At 45.5% G+C, this 24,181-nt stretch overlaps 1 protein-coding gene across 1 annotated transcript in view; it reads left to right on the top strand.

The window, feature by feature from the left end:
• ANXA10 (annexin A10) overlaps positions 1-24,181 on the top strand; it is a 154,674-nt gene that overhangs the window by 90,819 nt on the left and 39,674 nt on the right. The window contains exon 5 of the mRNA XM_073644296.1: positions 19,874-19,964. Coding sequence (XP_073500397.1) covers positions 19,874-19,964 — 91 coding nt within the window. The remainder of the gene's footprint in view (positions 1-19,873; positions 19,965-24,181) is intronic.

Genomic DNA, 24,181 nt, shown 5'->3' with positions numbered 1-24,181 from the left:
AACTAAAATAAGAAGTTTAAAAAAATGAACAAATCTAAAAATATATTTGAAAACTCACGTCATTGCCCTTACCCATTTCTTTATTATGTAAATTAATCAAATATGAAACAATAACAAGCTCCACCATTATAAAAATAACATATTAGTTTACGCATGCGAGAAATGGCATAGAAAAATATTCGGAATAGCTATTTTTCGTTCATCTGCCTCTCGAAAATTTGAACAAAAAAACAAACAAATACAAAAGCTTAAAAATGTGGATTTTATTGTACAAAATTATGAAAAAACAAAAACTAAATAAACTTGGTATCACCATAATCATACTAACCCTTAGAATAAAGATAAGAAATCATTAACCATGCATAGTAAACACCATAGGAAAAAAAATACACTGCAGAATTGTATGTATTTATGTTTGTATAAACCTCAGAATAATACCATTTAAAAATATAACTTGTCTTACAAACAACAAGCCTTCATATAACTACGTTGAATGAAAAATTAGACAGCTATAGGTCTTGGAACACAGTATTTCAAATATAGAAAACATTACTAGGCTCTCAAGACCCAAAAGCTGCATACAGTACTTAGGAAGATAATAAATGAAAGATAATCTGTCAGAAGGATGAACCCTCCTAAGCCGTCTATATGGACATGCCGGTCATAGAAAGTTGTATAAAATAGCACATTGATATCTGCAATCCAATGTATTATTTCAGAAAAATCATCATTTTTCTTAATATGTCAATTAACTGTTAAGATCTATGGGTGGGACAAAGATCTTCCCTGAAGTCTGACTCTTAGGGCTTGCAGTTCCTCCTAATGTATGAAGCTGACTAATCATAAGCAGGCAGCAACATGCAAGGGGAATAAGAACACCCACTGACATTAGCTTAACGCAGGTTTCTCAGTGTGAGACATGCAATGACATGCAGCCTGTTCTCTTCACTTATCTCCCTGCTGAGCTGTATGTGATTATATAATGCCAAGAGTAGAATAGAGATGAATTTGATTATTAAAACTTCTCCAGCTTTCACCAAGGCAGAAAGTGTTGGGGAGAGGGGCAGTACAGCTGAGCTGAGCTTTGACTCATTACAAACCCTTCTATCAGCTTTCCTGTCATAGGGTTGTCAGCTCTGGTGTATCCCCTCGCCCCAAACTGACTGCCATAATGAAAGTTGTAGAAGTTTTAGTAATCACACTCATCTCTATTCTTCTCAAGGCACTTTGCAATCATGCACAGCTCAGCAGGGATATCAGGGAGAATAGAATGTCTCTCATTACATGTTTCACACTGAGACACCAGCTCCAAGCTATTGTGGGGGTGTCTTATTATTTACCCGGCATATTGCTATCTGCTTATGACTGCTCAACCTCATCCAGGGGGAAGAAGTACAAGTAGACTCTCAGAAAGCTCATTTACTTGTTTTTTATGTAGATTTCTCTGGAATAAGACACCAAATTGCAGATATCAAGGTATAGATTTATTCAACTTTCTATAACCTATGTACCCAAATTGATGCCTTAGGAGGGTTGATCCTTCTGACAGGTTCTTTTTAAGCACAGTTATTGCAAGCTACACTCTCCAATATCATGGCATAAAGTCATGAAGGTGAAACCACCGGGGTAAAAAATCAGGATGGCTGCTTTCAAATAGCACCCATTATGGCTTTGGCAGGAATATATCACCACAAGCAAGTATAAATCTATTGACAGGCTGTCGACTTCCAGCACATGTGCAGTAAAATGCGGGTACTGATTATAGATATAGTTACATGTATAGGCAGCTATACATTATAAAAAAGTGTCTGAAGTATAGGGGCCTACATCCTCTTGGTAGGTTTTCTTTAACCCCTTCCCGACATGTGACGGGAAGGAGGGCAAGTCATTCCATGAGCCCATTGTCGCGCCCGTGACGTGATCGCAGGGCCCATGACAGCAGGAAATCTGCTGAAAAAGATCAGCATGTAGCTAGCGTTCATAGGAGACCGTGATTTTCACTATTCATAGCAGTGCTGATTAAGGCTATGTGCCCACGCAGCAGATTAGATGCAGAGCGTTTTTGCCTCTCTCTGGCAGAAAAAAATGCATGCAGATTTACATGCGTTTTTTCTGCCAGAGAGAAGCGTTTTTTCAGCGTTTTTACATGCATTTCCGCATGTGTTTTTTCAAGCACTCTTCCAAGCGATTTTGAGCATCACTTGGAAAAGTGCTTGACAAGTTGGTCACACAATATAAATCCATGCAACCGGCATGGATTTATAATGCGTGAACAACTGATGCTTTAAATGCAGCATCTATAGTAAAAAAAAAGAGAATTAAAACGTTAAAAATAAAAAAAACCTGTATACTCACCTCTCCGGTCTCCTCCAGTCTGCTCCCGGCGGCATCCTCTCTCTTCGTCGTCCCGCAGTATACTGTCAGGACCTGCGGTGACGTCATTTAGTCAGCTGATGGTCATGCGACCATCACCTGACCGCCGACGTCAGCAGTCGCGTGACCATCAGGTGACTAAATGACGTCACCGCTGGTCCTGACAGTACGCCGCGGGACACCAAGGAGAGATGACGTTGGCGGGAGCAGACCGGAGAGCAGACCGGGGGCCGCCGGAGAGGTGAATATACAGGTTTTGTTTATTTTTAACTTTTTTATTTCTTTTTTTCACCGCGTGGTAGCCGGGATGAAAAGGAGTTGTAGTCTCCTCTTCATCCCGAGTACCACACGCACCGCGATTACGCTGCAAATTCGCAGCCATTGAATTTAATTGAAACGCAGCAAATCCACATATACCTGCGGGTTTGCTGCGCTTCAATGTTCCTCAATGGCCGCGAATTTGCAGCGTAATCGCGGTAGAAATGGTCATGCTGTGTTTTGCAACGCAATGCGAATTCGGTGCGCAAATTAGCGCATCATGTGCACAGCACATCCGAATTCACATTGCTTGCATGGCAGACTGTTTTACAAGCATTTTCGCGGCATTTTCGCAGCCGTAAAAACACCGCAAAAACGCTACAAAAACGCTACGTGGGCACTTAACCTAACTGCTACGTGCAGTACAAACAATCACATTATCACAGATTCAAGTCCCCTAAGGGAACTAACAAATACAGTAAAAAGTGAAAAACAAATGTTTTTAAAAATATGAAAGGAATAAAATAATATACAAAAGTTAAAATCATGTCCCTTTTGCACCATTAAAAATGAAGTAATAAAAAAAGAATTAAAAATGCATATATCTTGTATCGCTGCATTCGTAAAAGTCCTATCCTTCAAAATATAAAATAAATTGATACAATCGGTAAATGGCGTAGCAGGAAAAAAGAACAAAATTCCAGAATTACGTTTTTTGCAATAAAATGCAATAAGAGGCGATCAAAACATTCTATCTACCCCAAGTTTGTATCAGTAAAAACGTCAGCTTGGGACAGAAAATATAAGCCCTCGCACAACCCCATATCCCGAAAATGAAAACCGTTACAGGTCTCAGAAAATGGCGACCCAAGCCAAAAAAAAATTCTTATACAAATTTCTGAAGTTTTTCACCACTTAAATGAAAAAAAAAAGATACATGTTTGTTGCGTAATCGTACTGACCTGCAGTTCAATCATTTAAATCATACCTGGCTGGATAAATGGAGCAGTGGCTACAGGGAGAAAATTGCTATATTCTCTCTGGAGCCTCTCACTTATCTGGGTGGCACAGGGAGTTATTGAAGCCACCACTCACCGTACTGTGAACACGCTGTAATCACTTCCAAGCACATTGATTGACAGCCTGTTCTGCAAGTGAGCGGATGCAGAGATAATATAACTTCATTTTCTGCCTGTGACTGCTGCTTGAGTAAGCCGAGCAGACATGATTGAAACACTATTTACCTGCATATTACCACTATATCTGCAGGTATTTCTGAAGTTGACAGGTTCCTTTAATATATTGGGGCATGATGATGCACTTTCAGCTCCTCAGCCTAAGGGAGCAGTCAGACAGCCATATTCCTTGTCTGAGGATCACATCGCAATCCTTGGACTGACCGGCAGCTCCCGTGACCTGAGCGTGACAGCTGCATAGAAATACATGTGCCCTTAAGCTGCATTCCCTGCACAGTGCCACTCTACTCTGGATGATTGACAGATCGCTTTCTCTGATTCACGGCAGTAAATACAGTATGAGTTTAAGGAGTTGTAAGGGCATTATCATGCCCCAACACACTTACAGACACATATATACAGAACTTCAAGACGTAATTTTTCACTGCTGCTTTGGGGCTTATAAAGAGATTAACATGCTTTTTTTAAAGGGCTATACAGTCATATAAATGGTTTGGTGCATAGAAGTTTCTGACAGCTTCCCTTTAAAGGAGTTGTCAACTTTTACCAATGACAGCATGAGAAACTGAGCTTAGTGAATGGCAGCAGTGCTGTTGATGTGATGTCACTGCTGCAGCCAAACAACCAATATAACAGAGGTGACACAGCACTGGACCTGGGAAGGTTAACTAAAGGTTAGCTTGTTTTTGTACAGCTAACTATGTCGGCAACTGAAACTGATCTGAAATGATTATGTACCAGGCAAAACAGAAGCAAAAATGGTCATTAAAAAACTCGGATGCTCGTTACTTGAACCAAGCAATTCCTAATGCTCGGATGCTTGTTTCAAGTAACGAGTATAATGGGAGTCAATGGGAAATCCGTGCATTTTTCCAGAAGACCCTATAAGGAGGTCTGGGGGGCAGTGAAAATGTTTGAATGGATGGAAAAAGTGCTGAATGGAAGTAGAACAGCATGGGGAAGACCCCAGGAATCATCTCTGACTCCAAGATCACTGCTGAGAACAATGGTGTCACACAGATCGCTGCTGTGTCACGGTTTTGGTGACGCAACAGCGACCTCACCAGCGATGTCGCTATGTGTGACACTTTGCAACGATCAGGCCCCTGCTGTGAGGTCGCTGATCGCTGCAAAGTGTCCTGGACCATTTTTTGGTCATTGCTCTCCCGCTGGTCAGCACACATCGCTGTGTGTGACCAGCGGGAGCAGCGATCAGGCTGGTAACTATGGTAAACATCGGGTTACTAGGGGCACACGCGCACCTAGTAACCCGTTGTTTATCATGGTTACGAGCCTGCTAAAGTGAGCGGTAACCTCCCGCTCACTGTAGCAGAGTGGTAACCATGATAAACAGCGGGTTACTAGGTGCGCGTGTGCCCCTAGTAACCCGATGTTTACCATAGTTACCAGCCTGCTCCTGCTTCAGCAGGCTCGTAACCAGGAGCAGGACATCGTGGAAAGATTCTTTCCACGATGTCGCTGCTCCCCTGATCGTTGGTGAGCCTGCCTGTTTGACAGCTCACCAGCGACCACATAGCGACGCAGCAATGATCCCTGACAGGTCGTATCATTGTCGGGATCGTTGCAGCGTGGCTAAGTGTGACGGGGCCATTACTCCACTTTAAGGACTGACAATAAACATTCAAAATCAAAGAGAAATTGGAGTTTGCAGGAAAAAACATGTTACGAAATATTCTTTCCTGTATAATGACTTGTATATAAGGCAATATTTAAAAGGATTAAAAAAAATATTTAAGTAAACCAAAATTGAAATTTTTATTAAAACACTGGAAATTTTTGAGTAATTTATGAAGGAAGCAATAACAGCCAACAATGTGATGGAGTAGGGACTCAGATACACCATGTATTAGAGGTTAAGGAGGGCCTTATACACATTCTGTTCAAATTGTCATGCAGTGGTACTCCTAGACTCATAAAGGCTATGCACTAAGTTTTAAAGCCTGCCAAAAATTACAAACAGGGTCATCCATACACCCGTGAAGGCAACAGCTGTAGTACCTCATTCAAATATTGTGAACAAAGTGTAGTTGTGGTACTTTTACACTCATAAAAGCTCTGCACACAGTGCAAAGCCTGCCAAAAATTACAAGCTGGGTCATCCATACACTCTTGAAGGCACCAACTGTGCCTCCTAAAAATATTAAGAAAGTGTAGTTGTGGCACTTCTACACTCATAAAGGCTCTGCACACAGTGCAAAGCCATGAAAAAATGATAAGTCACCCATAGACCCTTGAAGGCAACAACTGGCAGGCCTCATTAAAATATTGAATATTAAAAACACTTTATGCGCTGCTGTCATCAGATGGTGTGGAAAAGTTGGGGCTAATCAAAGCTTTGTTCATTTTTATCATAGTGAGCCTGTCAGCACTTTCTGTTGATAGGCGAAAGCACCTGTTAGTTTTGACCCCTCGGTTACACTAAAAACCCACTTAGAGAAGAAGCTAGAAGCAGGGCAGTACAACACCTCCAAGGCATAGAGGGAAAGCTCATGCCAGGTGTCCAGCTTTGAGACCCAATAGCTGAAGGTTGCAGAAGAATTAGGGAGTATGCTGGTTTTGTTGGCCAGGTATTGCTTGACCATCTTTAAAAACTTTTCATACCCGCTCCTTATGCAAAGCTTCATGTTTAATTGTCAGCAGCGACTGTTTAAGTAGGCACAGAAGTGGGATCATTGCGCTGATGATGGCATTATCGCCATTCACTATCTTTGTGGAATAGCATAAGCATAGCATTCATTGACCACATGACCTTCAGTAATTATTCTCACCATCGACTGGCTAATCAAATCTTTAGCAAATTCCTACTTGTATATCAACTATCTGCATTCGCTTCCTAGTCCAGTGGTTAACCATTTGTATGCTGTATGCATAATGAACTTTTCTCAGCTAGCAAGTATGCTTTTCACTCAACTGCAACAGTGTGTAATATTTTCTGCAAGCAAAAATTGTAGGACTGGGCACAAAAGGCTAAAAAATACATGGATTCCATAATTACTGTTTTCTTTGTGGCCTGGTTATCCACAGCCATTTATGTTGCGGACACTTACTTTGATATTATTAAGGCTATGTTTTCATTAATAAGCTTGAATGTCCTAAAATATTGTCCAGGTAGATTTCAGAGTGTTAGTACAGTTGGAGGCTTTGAGATACTTTTGATTTGTTGCAATTAATATATTGCAAATCAAATTTTCTGGAAAAATTTGGCAAAGATGGCAAATATTAATTTAAAAAAAAATGTTAAACTTTACCTAATACTATAGCCAGCTACACTTTTCACAAATGTATGAGAAGCATTTAAAAATAAGGTCATGAAGACCTAAAACGTAGCGCAGTGAAGATGGATAAAGAACTATAATTGTCTGTTTCCTATAGCAAAGTCTGAGCCAGTTATCCCAATGTGCTGGATGATTAGGTATTCAGGTCATAAACTAAATAATGAGTCCAACTCTTGGAGCAGTTTCGTGCCCTGAATTTGTTCATTTCTTCTAAACCATTGTTGGAGACAAGGGTATAATGCCTTTAGGGTCAGTTCCCTCTGGCTTTTCTTTGCTAACATTGCTTGTGGACGTTCAACCATAAGAAATGGAAATGTGGCCAAGAAAATTTCAGCACAGACTGAGCTTAAAGTGCCATTTTCATGAGATATTTGATATAAATTTATACAACACCTAAGGGTAGTTAAGAATAGCGAGGGCAGGCTCAGGATGTTTGGCATTGCTGTAAGCTGATTATTCAGTCCTCTGAAAATGGCATTTGGCAAAGGTACTCTTCTTCAGTCAGAAAGGACACGAGTCTCTTCTCCTCTGTGCCATTTTAAGAGGATTGAGTGAGAGGCGTACAGTATCTCACACCTCAAACTCTGATACGGGAGATTCACATCTCCCCTCCAGTTATTCCAGCCATTGGTTGCCATCAGCGCCGGACTGGAGTACCTAGGGCCCACCAGGAAAAAATCAATCTTGGGGCCCACCAGCACCATGCAGTTACCGTATATAGGAATAACATAAGTCCATAAACTCTTTCAAAATGAATCAACTTTATTAACCAATAAATAACCAATATAATGAATAAATAACAAACTAAAGAAACACTCCTGGCAAAAGAGGAACACTGTTATCTTATTCACACCAGTGTGTGATAAAGTGCCATAACAGAACAATAAATACTTTCAAGGTACATTCTCTTAAAGTATAAGTGCCACAAATTGAACCTGCATCCCAGCAGCCAGCATCATTGTAGCAGCACCAAACTTGGCCCAATGGGAAAACTTAAAGAATTTGTTTTTATTGCACGTTTTCCTCTCCTCTATAATACAGTACCATTCAATTGTTAGTGACAGGCCCAAAACAACAAATAAACACACACTAACAGTCATTGTAACATCCCTGGCGGCGTGCTTTCATAGTGCACCACCTCCCACTATGCAAGACCGCAATCTTACCCATCAGTCCAGCCTGCAAACCTTGCTCCAGTTCATGCTGTGTGCATGTCTCTTGTCTGATTGCTTAGGGCGGCGGCCCGGTTACTTCCTAATTCTTATAGCTGCTGTGGGCGCGCTCCTAATGCGTCCCCAGCCTATTGCTGTGAGTCACTGGATATTTAAACCCCCTCCACCCAGAAGGAGGTGCCTGAGCAACACTAACTATCAGCGTGCTCCTTGCCTCTGAGTTGCCAGGTCTTGTCCTGTATGTTGTCTGTTTCTGCCACCCTGGGGGCTGCATACCCAGGCCTGTTATCTCTGTCTTCTAGTCTGTTTCTGCCACCCTGGGGGCTGCATACCCAGGCCTGTTATCTCTGACTTCTAGTCTGTTTCCGCCACTCTGGGGACTGCATACCCAGGCCTGTTATCTCTGACTTCTAGTCTGTTTCCGCCACTCTGGGGGCTGTATACCCCGGGCTGTTATTTCTGACTTCTAGTCTGTTTCCGCCACTCTGGGGGCTGTATACCCAGGCTCGTTCTTGTATCTCGTTGCAGTATCAGTTCCTGTCTGAACTGTCTCCTAGCCTGTTACCTGTTTGTCTCTATTTCCGTACCTTCCCTTTTCCTGCAGTGTCTGAACCTGCACCTAACTCCAACTCATTGTCTCTGTACTTCTGTTTGTGAGTTTTGTGTCCACTCGCTACTTCATTGTAAATACCTTGTGTGTATCTGGTTCTGCTTGTTCCTTTTCCCTTCCTCCATATCTACCTCCTGTGTTCTAGCCATCTTCCTGTATTTTCCAGTCTGTTCCATGTGAACAGAGCCCTGTCCTCTCTGCCTGCACCTTCAGCCCTGTTCTGCTCTGCTTGCTCACCGTGCCTGCGGTTTCTCTCTGCTCTGCCTTGTCCATCGCTTCGGTGGCTTCTCTCTGCTCTGCCTTGCCCCACCGCTCTGGCGGTTCCTCTCTGCTCTGCCTTGTCCACTGCACCTGCGGTTTTGCTCTGCCCCGCCTGCTCACCGCACCTGCGGTTTCGCTCTGCTCTGCCTTGTCCACCGCTCTGGCGGTTCCGCTCTGCTCTGCCTTGTCCACCGCTCCGGTGGTTCCGCTCTGCTCTGCCTTGTCCACCGCACCTGCGGTTTCGCTCTGCTCTACTTGCTCACTGCATCGGCGGTTCCGCTCTGCTCTGCCTTGTCCACCGCTCCGGCGGTTCCGCTCTGCTCTGCCTTGTCCTCCGCTCCGGTGGTTTCGCTTTACTCTGCTTGTCTACCGCATCTGCAGCTCTGTTCCTGTCTCCGAGTCTGTACTGAACCTTATCCAGCCTGCGCTCCAACCTGCTAGTACCTCCCTTTCTGCACTGCTTGCCAGTATCTCCCTGTCTGCATTCCAGCCGTGCTTGCCAGTGCCCACCTGTCTGCATACCAGCCGTGCTTGTCAGTGCCCACCTGTCTGCATACCAGCCGTGCTTGTCAGTTCCCACCTGTCTGCATACCAGCCGTGCTTGTCAGTGCCCACCTGTCTGAATACCAGCCGTGCTTACCAGTATCCACCTGTCTGCATACCAGCCGTGCCTGCCAATACCCACCTGTCTGTATGCCGGTCTAACCTGCCTGTTCCTGCATTCCCCAGTGTGGGTCAACAGCTGTGACCGGGGTCTGACCTGGAGTAGCACCTGGTCCCTCTGCTCGGTTTCTCCTTGGTTCACGAAGTCGACTGAGCCGCCGTGCGACCTTGGTCGGATCGGGTTGATACTTAGTTACGCCCCTCCAGGCACTCCTCGGTTCATGGTACAGTGGGATCACTAAGCACGCTCACGCCAGTCAGTCCGGGCGCGAGCGTAACAGTCATTCAGCAGCAAAATTACAAAAGTTTTTTTTTCAGAACAGAAGATTACATTACATAGTTATTAATAATGTCATCATAGTTTAAGTTCCTTGAAATGTCATACTCAATGTTCAACAGAAGGAGTGACTCTAAAAGCTCCTGTCCAATCGAAGACCTCAGACTATTTTTTACAATTTTCAGCTTTGAGAACACTCTTTCACATGAAACCTGGGTGCAAGCAAGTGTAAGAAGTGTCTTGTAAACTGCAAAAATGTTTGCATAAGCAGCAGAATGTAAATTGTAGTCATATAAAAGTCTGTAGCAGCAGGAAAGACAGTTTTTTTGAGAGGACGAGTTGTACTTTCAGATGCAATCATTTATTTTACCGTATAGTGTACAGGGAAATGGCAACAAAAATTCCAAGTGCAGTAAAATTGCAAAAAAAAGTGCAATTACACGTTTGTTTATTGGGTTTTTCAGTCACCATGTTCACTATATGGAAAAACCGACATGACAGGGTGATGCCTCGGGTCAGTACGAGTTTGTAGATACCAAACATGTATACCTTTACTGGTATCTAAGTGGTGAAAACAAATTCATAAGTTTGAAAAAAAAAATCACACTTTTCACGCCATGTTCTGCGCACCGTAATGTTCTCATTTTTTTGGATCTGGGGCTGTGTGATGGCTTATTTTTTGCATCTTGAGCTGACGTGCATCTCTGCTGCTGTGTAGTAGTCACAACACAGGGAGAAGTTAAACATCCAAGTATTTAATATGTATTGCAAATAAAGAATGTTCCCATTCTTAATATCCGAAAAAACAAATGACTGACAACCATCTCTAGACTAATAATACCATATAGAAGAGAGAAATACCACCACACCATGCCCAGAACACATGCCACCACATAGTGATCAAATACTACCAAGTACAAGGTATATATACTGCCACACCATGAGAAGACCACATATTACCACCACATAGTGACTGTCCGAATAATAGCACATACAAGGGACAAATTCCGCCACGCCATGACCATGGCACATAATGGCACCAGATAGTGGCTGATAATGAAAATGTAAAAAATCTCTGTATATAGAGTCCGTGTACAGATAATGTAGAGATTACCAGTGACATTATACACAGGAGCTCTGTATATAGTGTACAGGTAATACAGTGCTCACCAGTGACATTATGCACAGGAGCTCTGTATATAGTGTCAGTGTGTGCGTATAGGTAATACAGTGATCACCAGTGACATTACACACAGGAGCTCTGTATATAGTGTCAGTGTGTGTGTATAGGTAATACAGTGATCACCAGTGACATTATGCACAGGAGCTCTGTATATAGTGTCAGTGTGTGTGTATAGGTAATACAGTGATCACCAGTGACATTACACACAGAAGCTCTGTATATAGTGTCAGTGTGTGTGTATAGGTAATACACATACTCACCAGTGATGTCTCTAGGTAAAGTTCTTTATCTGCCGCAGACCGATATATCACATCTTCTATACAGACTTATCTCTGCAGAAAATAACATAGTTAGCTATAACTGATCACTTCCAGAGCACAATCCACACTTTTCCCAAGATTTCTACACTGCATGAAATGACAAAAAAAGAAACATAGTGCCGCACTACACAGTAACAGTGCTCCAGTGTCATTCTGTGCCTGCTCATCTCTGTCAGCAGACATATTTGTCTGATGGCAAAGATGTAGCAGAGCTGAAGACAGAAGACCTATGGATTACGCTGGAGTGAGGATTTTTCTTTATTAAAGATGGAGTCCCTAAATGTGTTTTATTTTTAATAAAAAAAAAAAAATCTGTCTTTTTTTTTTCTGTTTACTAGAAATTCATGGTGGCTATGTCTAATTTGGCATGACACCATGAATTTCAGGCTTAGTACCAGCTGATAATACAAAACTGGCCTGGTACTAACCCTATTATTACCCAGGGTGCCACTCACCACCAGGGCCACTGGAAGAGCCGGGTAAAGCACCTGGAAATGGAAGGGGTGGCTGCGGGCTGCGATTTTCAGCGTGGGGGGCCAAGAACGCTTGGGCCTTACCATGCTGCGAATCCCAGGCCCCAGCTGCCTTGTTTTATCTGGCTGGCGATCAACATATGGCGGGAGCTGGGCAATGGGCATGATTATCAAATAATATATATCTGACAGGAGCCCATAGATTCTGCTGGCTCCATTAATATATACCGAACAGGAGCACTAAGATTCTGCTGCCTCCAATAATAGATACCTGACAGGAGCCCATACATTCTCCTGCCTCCAATAATATATACCTGGTAGGAGCCCATACATTCTCCTGCCTCCAATAATATATACCTGACAGGAGCCCATAGAAGATTCTGCTGCCTCCAATAATATATACCTGACAGGAGCCCATAGAAGATTCTGCTGCCTCCAATATATACCTGGTAGGAGCCCATATGACGCGCCCCCTGGGCCTGAACTGTGCAGGGGATACCCGGAGCCGGGCCTTCTGTAAGATGCTGGGGGTTGTAGTCTCCGTGTGGCGGCGACCCGGTCCATGCCCAGGGCGGTCAAACCAGTGGCAGTCTATTGGTATTGTAACAATGTTCGACTACGCCACCCGTGGATTGCGGTCAGTGGGGACCGCTGCTGCGCTGCAGACCGCTGAGGCTGATGTAGTTTGCGCAGCCGAGTATGGAATAACTCCCCACGGGAGAAGTATTGCCTCAGGGCAGCTAGTGTAGAAGATGATTGGAGTGATGGTGTGAGCGTCCCGGTACTAATGGTGCTGGTGCGGCGATGAAACACAGAGACTTGTAATTGCAGTTTCCAATGCTTTACTCACAGTTGTTATTCTGGCACTTGTGCACATGAGGGACCGCCGGAGCCGTGCTGCGTTCACCAGGCAAGGGACTCGACCAACTCCCAGGCAATTCCAGAGCGTGGCACAGGGCTCCCTTCCTTTCCTTTCTCTGGCCGTCCCCACCAGTGACCCACCTTTGCCCAGCTCTCTCGGGCCTTCTGTTGGCGAAACCTATCTCCGGTTTCCCTGACCCTATGCGGTATGCTTTCCTGGTGGATGTAGTGAGGGGTCGCACCAAGATGTGGTAACAACCTCCGGTCTTTGGCTGAGGAATCTGTTGCCTCCACCAATTTGGGTTTCGGTACCCTGTTCTGCCAACACTTCACCCTGTATCTCCTGGGCATATGGGGTTCCTTCTGTCCTCGTGTCTCTGGGCCTTTCTCTGTGTTCCTTGCTTCCTTTCTCCTCTGTTCCAGTTCCTTTCTTACTTTCCTTTCTGTCCTTTCTTCTCTCTCTCAGGCTCCAGCCTTCTGACAAGGCCTGCCTGCGGAGCAGAGCCCATGCAGAGGCTCTGCTTCCTGTCTTCTCCTCTCACTCTTAACACTGACTGAACTGGCTCCTGTCCTAAGATGGTGCCCACCTTAAATACCTCCTTCTATGTGTGAGCCCAGGTGACTTGCAACCAATGGGCTCCTACCTATGCCCAGAAACCCACCCCTATCTGCTCCTACATCACTGGGTATTCCACCCCCCGCCCCACTCCAGCCAGGGACAGATGCTGTCGTGCCTGCACTTCTGTCTAGTGGGAGCACCGTTGACCTGTCCCTCGGAAATGGGGTGTGTGTGGTGCATGCAGCTAAACGAGTCCTGGTCCACACTCCATCCTTACCCGGGAGTGGAATATCACACCTCTGGTTTGAGGTGCAATACCCCTGTAGCAGCCGAGCCCTCGGGGTGCTACATTCCCCCCTGGTAAATCACAGCACGTCCTCGGGCTGGAATAGAATAAAACAATTTTAAAACATACAAAATTTTTAGAATGCATTTGCATATAAGACATTAACTTTTCACTCATCCCTTTATGGGAGGTACTCTTCTCTTTTTAACGTTACAGGTATAAAACATTTTACTAATGCCACCAGAACTCTTTTATAGAACACTATATAAAACTTTGGCATTATTATTTTAGCAGCATATTAAACTTTTCAATTTAAGACATTTTCAAGTAAAACATTTTCAAACAGGTTCTTGAACTCTGGCCGCTGTGCAACTTGCGACCAGGAAAAGGTGCAACAGTCCATTTAATCCGCCTTGAGGTAGACGTTGCGGTTTTTGTATAAAACCAGTAGGGGGCGCTTTAAGAAGCGCAACTATTTACAAGGGGTGGCCGCTCTCAGTCCTCGGCCAGTGGGGATAGGAGAATGGCTGCTCACAGTCCTCAGCCTGGTTAGGGATTAGGGGCAATTTTTAAACAGTCAACAGTTCACTATTTGTCCCAACGGGGACCACACTTTCACAAACGGGAACAGTTCCATTTTACCATTTACTGGTAACGGTGTCCTCCTCGCTCTTCCGGGTAGTCTTCAGGTCCGTCCGGATCCTCAGGGTAGTCCATGTCTGGGCGGTACCGCAGTTTCTCCTCCGTTAGACGGTGGACATGGAGGGCATACAGTCCCTTTGCGCCCTTGTGCCGGGTGTAGGTGACCACGTCGCCGGGGTAAAGGTCACGGCCGTGATGTCCCTCTGGCAAGTGGCTTTCAACATCCCTTCTAGTGACGAAGACGTCGGTGTCAACCTCCGGGTCTCTGATGAAGCCCCAGCCATGCTCTAGCTGGAACTTTACTACGGTCCCGGTGGCTCTGGGACCGCGGATGGCGTGGGCGTCTTGTCGGGCCCTCCTCTTCTGTTCCGCGCTCCTGGCTTGGAGTCGCTCCTCCCTGATGCGCCTCTGCCGTCGCTCCCTTTCATAGATGGCCAGCTGCTGACGGCAGCAATCCAGGCACTGGGCTGCTTCCTCCCGGGTCTCCTGGGTGAACCCCATGGGATTCTCGCCGGTGGGGTCCCATGCAAACTGGGCATCCTCCAGCGGGGGTGGAGCGATGTTGGCAGGCTCCGGGGCCGGGATCAGAGGCTCGCTCAGGGGTTGTTCTCTCCGGAGACGGGGGTTGGCAAACTCCGGTGGCCACTCAAAGGGCAGCCCGTCCAGGCTGGTATATTGGGCGTACAGGTCCGCACCCAGGGGTGGCACCGCGGGCTTCAGACGTGTGGCAGCGCCCGGGGGCACTCGGCCTTGCGACCAGGCCGGTGGTCGCTTGTTGGTCGCGCCCGGGGGTGGCACCGCCAAGGTAGGGGGCGCTGGTGAGGCAGCGGCGCCTGGGTGTGCTGGGCCTTGCGTCCCGGCCTGTGACGTCTCCCGCTTTACGGCGCCCGGGTTCAGAGGGCACAGCGCGGGGCGGGGCATGGCGGTGACGTTTGCAGCCTGAGGCCTAACTGGCGGCGGTGGAGGCATGATGTCAGGTATGGTCCCCGGGGCTTCGGGTCCTGCAGTGGAGGGTGAGGGCAGGCTGGTGTTCCCAGGGCTTGGGGTGGTGGCGTCCCCATTACCTGCCTCGGTCTCCGTGGCCTCCTCCGCGGCATCGTCTGCAGCTGCCAGTCCCTCTTCTCCGCGCCCAGCGGTAAGCGCGCTGCCCGGTCCCGGTGGAGTCCTCCGCTGGCTGCCTTCGTGCTGCCGGGCCATCTCCTCTCTCCACCCGGCAAACACATCCCGCTGCGCCCGGACCATCCTCCTGTTCAGGTCTTCCACCGCTGCGCGCGCACTGTCCGGATCCCTGGGCAGCTGGGCTAGCAACTCAGTCAGGCTGCAGGGTGGCTCAGCTTGCAGCAGGCTGCGGGCCAGGGTGCTGGTGGAGTTCTCTGCTCCCTCCATCTCCGGGTGCAGCAGGTCCAGACTGATCCAGGCCGCGCCCGGCCCCACAGTTTTCTTTCCTATCCGCCCCCATGGGGGGTGGTCTTGGGGGCATCTGCTGACAATCACCTTTAGGGGCAGCCCCCCCACGTTGATGGACATCTCCACTGCTGCATTTATGGCTGGCGGGGGCGGGCCCCTCCTTTGGCGCCACTCTGGGACCTGGCCCACGATAGGAGGCGGCTTCCTGCTGTCCTTTGGTGCGCATATAATGGTGTCCGCTCTGCCAGGGCGGGAAAAACGGATGAAGATGGCGGGAAACGGTCCAAAATGGCGTCTGATGGCGGGAAACGACTCCGGACGGCGGGAAACTTCTGGAAATAGTGGGAGACTTCTTTTCAAGGTACATGTACGATCTTCTTCAGGCACGCAATACCCGCTTGTGGCGGGTTGGTAAAGATCCTGCCGACTACGCCAAAAGTTGACGCGCCCCCTGGGCCTGTACTGTGCAGGGGATACCCGGAGCCGGGCCTTCTGTAAGATGCTGGGGGTTGTAGTCTCCGTGTGGCGGCGACCCGGTCCGTGACCAGGGCGGTCAAACCAGTGGCAGTCTATTGGTATTATAACAATGTTCGACTACGCCACCCGTGGATTGCGGTCAGTGGGGACCGCCGCTGCGCTGCAGACCGCTGAGGCTGATGTAGTTTGCGCAGCCGAGTATGGAATAACTCCCCACGGGAGAAGTATTGCCTCAGGGCAGCTAGTGTAGAAGATGGTTGGAGTGATGGTGTGAGGGTCCCGGTACTAATGGTGCTGGTGCGGCGATGAAACACAGAGACTTGTAATTGCAGTTTCCAATGCTTTACTCACAGTTGTTATTCTGGTCACTTGTGCACATGAGGGACCGCCGGAGCCGTGCTGCGTTCACCAGGCAAGGGACTCGACCAACTCCCAGGCAATTCCAGAGCGTGGCACAGGGCTCCCTTCCTTTCCTTTCTCTGGCCGTCCCCACCAGTGACCCACCTTTGTCCAGCTCCCTCGGGCCTTCTGTTGGCGAAACCTATCTCCGGTTTCCCTGACCCTATGCGGTATGCTTTCCTGGTGGATGTAGTGAGGGGTCGCACCAAGATGTGGTAACAACCTCCGGTCTTTGGCTGAGGAATCTGTTGACTCCACCAATTTGGGTTCCGGTACCCTGTTCTGCCAACCCTTCACCCTGTATCTCCTGGGCATATGGGGTTCCTTCTGTCCTCGTGTCTCTGGGCCTTTCTCTGTGTTCCTTGCTTCCTTTCTCCTCTGTTCCAGTTCCTTTCTTACTTTCCTTTCTATCCTTTCTTCTCTCTCTCAGGCTCCAGCCTTCTGACAAGGCCTGCCTGCGGAGCAGAGCCCATGCAGAGGCTCTGCTTCCTGTCTTCTCCTCTCACTTTTAACACTGACTGAACTGGCTCCTGTCCTAAGATGGTGCCCACCTTAAATACCTCCTTCTATGTGTGAGCCCAGGTGACTTGCAACCAATGGGCTCCTACCTATGCCCAGAAACCCACCCCTATCTGCTCCTACACCACTGGGTATTCCACCCCACGCCCCACTCCAGCCAGGGACAGATGCTGTCGTGCCTGCACTTCTGTCTAGTGGGAGCACCGTTGACCTGTCCCTTGGAAATGGGGTGTGTGTGGTGCATGCAGCTAAACGAGTCCTGGTCCACACTTCATCCTTACCCGGGAGTGGAATATCACACCTCTGGTTTGAGGTGCAATACCCCTGTAGCAGCCGAGCCCTCGGGGTGCTACACATACATTCTCCTGCCTCTAATAATATATACATGACAGGAGCCCATAGAAGATTCTGCTGCCTCCAATAATATATACCTGACAGGAGCCCATAGATTCTGCTGCCTCCAATACTATATACCTGACAGGAGCCCATAGATTCTGCAGCCTCCAATAATATATACCTGACAGGAGCCCATACATTCTGCTGCCTCCAATAATATATACCTGACAGAAGCCCATACATTCTCCTACCTCCAATAATATATACCTGACAGGAGCCCATAGATTCTGCTGCCTCCAATAATATATACCTGACAGGAGCCCATAGATTCTGCTGCCTCCAATATTATATACCTGACAGGAGCCCATAGATTCTGCAGCCTCCAATAATATATACCTGACAGGAGCCCATACATTCTGCTGCCTCCAATAATATATACCTGACAGAAGCCCATACATTCTCCTACCTCCAATAATATATACCTGACAGGAGCCCATAGATTCTGCTGCCTCCAATAATATATACCTGACAGGAGCCCATGGATTCTGCTGCCTCCAATAATATATACCTGACAGGAGCCCATAGATTCTCCTGCCTCCAATAATATATACCTGACAGGAGCCCATAGATTCTGCTGCCTCCAATACTATATACCTGGTAGGAGCCCATAGATTCTGCTGCCTCCAATACTATATACCTGACAGGAGCCCATAGATTCTGCTGCCTCCAATACTATATACCTGACAGGAGCCCATAGATTCTGCTGCCTCCGATAATATATACCTGACAGGATCCCATAGATTCTGCTGCCTCCAATATTAAATACCTGGTAGGAGCCCATAGATTCTGCTGCCTCCAATACTATATACCTGACAGGAGCCCATAGATTCTGCTGCCTCCAATACTATATACCTGACAGGAGCCCATAGATTCTGCTGCCTCCAATACTATATACCTGACAGGAGCCCATACATTCTCCTGCCTCCAATAATATATACGTGACAGGAGCCCATACATTCTGCTGCCTCCAATAATACATACCTGACAGGATCCCATGGATTCTGCTGCCGCTGCCTGGGGCGACGCCGGGTCCGTCCTCTACAGCGCGCACAAGAAGCAGTCCCAGGGCGATGATGTCATCGCCCTGAGACTGACTTCCTGCGCACGCACCGTCAGTGTCGCGCTGCGCAGAGGAGGCAGAGGGGCACTGCGGCAGCAGGCAGAGCAGGGAGATCGCGCTCCCTGCTTCGCCGCTGCAGAGGGCCCATCACTAATCATATCGGCAGGGCCTGGGGGGGTAGAGGGCGGGGCTTGGGGGCATGGCCAACGGGACCCAGGGCCCACCGGGGGTTTTCCCAATCCTCTGGTGGGCCAGTCCGTCCCTGGTTGCCATTGCAAACGTCTCCATTGTTCAGTTCTCTAAGGCCTCATACAGACATCAGTATTTTCCACGTATGAGGAAAACCGACCGATTATTCTGATCAGACTTTGATAAGAGTTTGAACAGAATATGGTCCAAATGTCATTCGTTTTTCTTGTACATGAAAAAATAGTTTCTTCACCTTCTTCTATACGACAATCCATGAAAATCGGACCATCTGAGTGCAGTCTCATTTTTCACAGACCCATACATTTGCATCACAAATTTTGATCTGACCCTTGGATCAAAATTGGACCTGTCTCCAATTTTTCAAATGGACTACTCAGTCGGAGGAAAAAAAATCAGACATAAGTTCATAAGTCCTAGTGCTATTTGTAAAAAAAACAGATGAGAAAAACTGATATCTGAATGAGCCCTTAGTTTTAACAATTCTCCCCATTATGTGGAAATCTAATCTAATCTGAATAGGGAATACAGACGTTGCAGCGCCCCATGCACTTGCTGCTCATCTGCTGATATGATCCATATGAAAAAACACAACCCTGGCTGTAGCAGTGGTCTATAATGTGAGACATAGGATGCGTAATGCTTTAATAAAGCTTTGAAAACTTATAACAATTTACATAATTCCTACTATTCCCAGGGCACAAGAACAGCATATAAATAGATATAAGCAATGATTGGATCATATTATTGTGTCATATGGAATCATATGCTTCATTTTCCTAGAAAACTATCTCATTAAAATGTACATTTCATGCCCATCTGAAAAAGAATGTCCCTTATCAGTCATGTTAATTGGTAGTGGTTGTGTTTATGACATACAGTATGTACCCAGGACGTGACAGTATTGTACACTGCCTTTAAAAACATTAATTTGTTCACTTGTGTCACATCTTTTTCACACAACGCAATTGTTTACAGGGAGCCGGCACGGATGAAAATTGCCTTATTGATATTTTAGCTTCAAGAACAACTTCAGATATATTTCAGTTGAAGGAAGTCTATTTAATGCGTGAGTATTCTTTTAGTCACAATATTCTAAACTAATTAAATAACTGTTGCATTGTCTACATTGTAGCATTCGCAGAGGAAACAAACCAATTATTTTTGTGCAATTTATCAAATGAACTGCAGCTGTGGTTGGGTCCGTTAAATGTATGTCTTATAGTGTAGAGTTTCTAATGTGTTTGGCTCATTAAGGATATATAACAAATTGAGTCTTTTTGCCATCTTTTTATTTAGCTCTTTATGGAAATACTGAGACATTGAGGATGAATAATAAAAATCCCACAATGATTATCTTAGGTAAAAAGTTGTGCACAAGTTACATGAAAGTCATGCGCAAACCTCAAAACAATTCCAAAAAAACCTACTGGATTACAAAAAGTATGTGCAGCCCCAGACGACATGATTTGTGAAGCTTTTTCTAGTCCAAGGCCCCAATTCATTAGAACTGACTATTCATACGCAAGTCTTAATGAAGGGCGTGTATGCATAAGACACCCAAAGGAGATCTGCACGTTAATAACCTGGCCAATTTTTACTATTCTGATCACTGTCACTTTATAAGGTAATAACTCTGGAACGCTTCAACGGATCCCCCTGATTCTGAGATTGTTTTTCTCATGACATATTGTACTTCATGATAAAGGTAAAATTTATTCGATATCACTTGCGTTTATTTGTGAAAAAATCTGAAATTTTGCAAAAATTTTGCAATTTTCAAAATTTTAATTTTCATGCCCTTAAATCAGATTAAGAGATAGGTCACACAAAATAATTAATACATAACATTTCCCATATGTTTACTTTACATCAGCACATTTTTGGAACCAAATTTTTTTTTGTTAGGAAGTTATAAGGGTTAAAAGTTGACCAGCGATTTCTCATTTTTCCAACAAAATTTACAAAACCATTTTTTTATTGACCACGTCACATTTGAAGTAACTTTGAGGGGTCTATATGACAGAAAATACCCAAAAGTGACACCATTCTAAAAAACTACACCTCCTCAAGGTGCTCAAAACCACATAGACGAATTTTATTAACCCTTCAGGTGCCTCATAGGAATTTTTGGAATGTGGAAGAAGACAATGAACATTTAACTTTTTTTCACAAAAATGTTACTTTAGACCCAATTTTTTTTTATTTTCGCAAGGGTAACAGGAAAAAATGGACCCCAAAATTTGTTGTGCAATTTCTCCTGAGCACGCCGATACCCCATATGTAAGGGAATACCACCATTTGTCTTTTTGAATGTAAAATTTCCTTGAATAATTAGGTGACGTCATGTCGCGTTTGGGGAGCCCCTGATGTGCCTAAACAGTAAAAACCTCCCACAAGTGACACCATTTTGGAAACTAGACTGCTCAGGGAACTTATCTAGATGTGTGGTGAGCACCTTGAACCCCCAGGGGCTTCACAGAAGTTTATAACATTGAGCCGTAAAAATAAAATTTTCACATTTTTCCCACAAAAATGTTTTTCAGCTCTCAATTTTGCATTTTCATAAGGTTAACAGGAGAAATTGCACCATGCAATTTGTTGTGCAATTTCTCCTGAGTAAGCCGACTCCCCATATGTGGGGGAAAACCACTGTTTAGGCGCACGGCTGGGTTGGGAAGGGAAGGAGTGCTAGTTTACTTTTTGAATGTAAAATTTGCTTGAAAAATTAGCGGGCGCCATGTCGCATTTTGGGAGCCTCTGATGTGCCTAGACAGTGGAAACCCCCCACAAGTGACCCCATTTTGGAAACTAGACCCCTCAGGGAATTTATCTAGATGTGTGGTGAGCACCCTGAACCCCCAGGTGCTTCACAGAAGTTTATAATGTAGAGCCGTGAAAATAAAAAAATCTAACTTTTTCCACAAAAAATATCTTTTAGCCCCCAATTTTTTTATTTTCACAAGGTTAAGAGGAGAAAATGGACCCCAAAAACTGTTGGGCAATTTCTCTTGAGTATGCCGATACCCCATATGTGAGGAAAAAACACTTTTTGGGCGCACGGCAGTGTTCAGAAGGGAAAGAGCACTGTGCGACTTTTTGAACGCAAAATTGGCTGGAATCGAAAGCGGACGCCATGTCACGTTTGGAGAGCCCCTGATGTGCCTAAATAGTGGAAACCCCCCACAAGTAACCCCATTTTGGAAACTAGACCTCTCAAGGATTTCATCAAGGGGTATAGTGAACATTTTGAACCCAGAGGTACCCAGAATTTTAAAACATTAGGTAATCATATTGAATAAGTTGTCATTAGTCTTGAGCGCAAGTGCTCGCTACTTGAGTTTGCATTGGGTACTCGGGTATGCACCAAGTATCGCGCGTGCTCGAGTCCCAGCCCCGTATGTTTCACGGACTCCCAAAAAAAAACATGCGGGGATTGCCTGTGCATGGCAGAGAGCAACATGCTAAGCATGTCAAGGTGTGGAGACTTTTCAAGCCTTGACGTGCTTAGCATGTCGCTCTCCACAAGGAGAAACGTTACTTCTTAGATACCGGTCTAATGCCTCTTACCCAGCCATACCAGAACTCACACTTTGCACTGACGAGGGGCAGTACCCCGAAACACAGTGTCTGCAAATTGAGTTTCTGGTCTTGGCTTTTATCTTAAGTCATGTGACAAGGCTTGTTAAAGGGTCAATATTGACTTTTAGGACAGCAATTTCCAATAGGTGGCACTAGAGTTCTAGTTCTCTTCCTCTCTGAAGAGACAATTGACACCTAACTACAAATTCTGTGGCTATTGTAATGTTAAATGTTAACATTCTACATTGTGATATCTTTCTTGTGTGCTAGTTTATGAAACGCTACCTCAGTATCTGTCACACAAAAGTTGTCTGAAAATCTCAAGAAAAGATCACTTATATGTGACTAAGTGCATTTTTATGGGCATTAGTTTTCACTCCATATTTAGCATGGCTAGGGTCACACGACCGTAGATTCTCATCCGAGAGAATTGGGTCGATTATGCTAATGACACTCCGATCAATCTTTGATCTGAGTGTCAGCTTAGTGTGAGAGAACCTTGGCACAGGTGAGAAGATGGAGAACAAAATTTCTCCATCTTTTCCATTGTGTGAGTCCTTGTAAATCGGACTGCACTCTGATGTCATCCAAGTTCAGTCTGATGTTTTCCACGCACCCATAGACTTGAATGAGTAAGTGCCATCCGATTTCAGAGTGAAACAAATTCTGTCAGTGAAAAAAATCAGTCATCTGCACTTCCCCTTTGAATAACATTGGTCCGGGTGCTATCCAATAAAATATCAGATAGCATTCGTCCGATGTATACGCAAGTGTGAGTGAGCCCTTAAAGAAGTAGTATAAGATTGCAAAAACTTGGCTGCTTTCTTTAAGAAACAGCACCACACTTGCCACACTGTGGACTGTCTACAGGCCAATTAAAAACACTGTCCATGTTCTCTTCTGCATGTCGCTGCTGGAACTTGTGATCACAGACTTGGAGTAGATATACAATATAAATTAACAGTCTCATATTGATCAATGATGTCCTTAGTTTTGCTTGGAAGGCTTTCAATTAGGCCGGGGCTTGCAGCAGTACTAGGCCTGCATTACAGCCATTGACATGAGGTGGATTTTCATGCTGTAGTTTATTGCAGAAATTTCTGCTACTGAAATAGTTTTCATTCATTAGGATGTGGCTGTTTTCGGTGGCTAGCATATGACTAATTTCCTGCAGTGGCACAAGACTGCCAATGGAGATATTCTAGGCGAGAAAGTGCAACAACCTATCTCCTTTCTCTCCTTTTTTTTTTAGACAATTGTCTGTTCTATATTTAATGTAATGTCTATACACCTCAGATGTTTATTTAAGGGAATCTGTCAGCAGGCTTTTCCTATAAAATCCGAGAGCTGCATTATTTAAGGCAGAGAGCCTGATTCCAGTGATGTGTCACTTACTGGGCTGCTTGGTGCAGTTTTGATAGAATCCCTGTTTTCTCTGCTGCAAATGTAGCAGTGGTCAGAATGCTGAGCTGTGTATAACCCACATCCCTGATTGGCAGCTTCCTGTGTCCTGTCAGCAATCTGCCAATCAATAGTGGGGGCGTGGTTACTCAGATTAGCTGTATGGGTCAGCTAGTCCAGCAGTGATAATCTCCTGCTGCTAAACACTGATTATACTGAAACTACAGCAAACAGCCCAGTAAGTGACACATCCCTGGAATCAGACTCTCTGCGTCTATATTATGCTGCTATCAGATTAAATAA

Source organism: Phyllobates terribilis, unplaced genomic scaffold (genome assembly GCF_046119375.1).
Source record: "Phyllobates terribilis strain yellow unplaced genomic scaffold, ASM4611937v1 Scaffold_1__5_contigs__length_1240528914, whole genome shotgun sequence".
Taxonomy (NCBI): Eukaryota; Metazoa; Chordata; class Amphibia; order Anura; family Dendrobatidae; genus Phyllobates; species Phyllobates terribilis.
The sequence above is the reverse complement of the archived record's forward strand: the minus strand, read 5'-3'. Positions and strand labels throughout refer to the sequence as shown.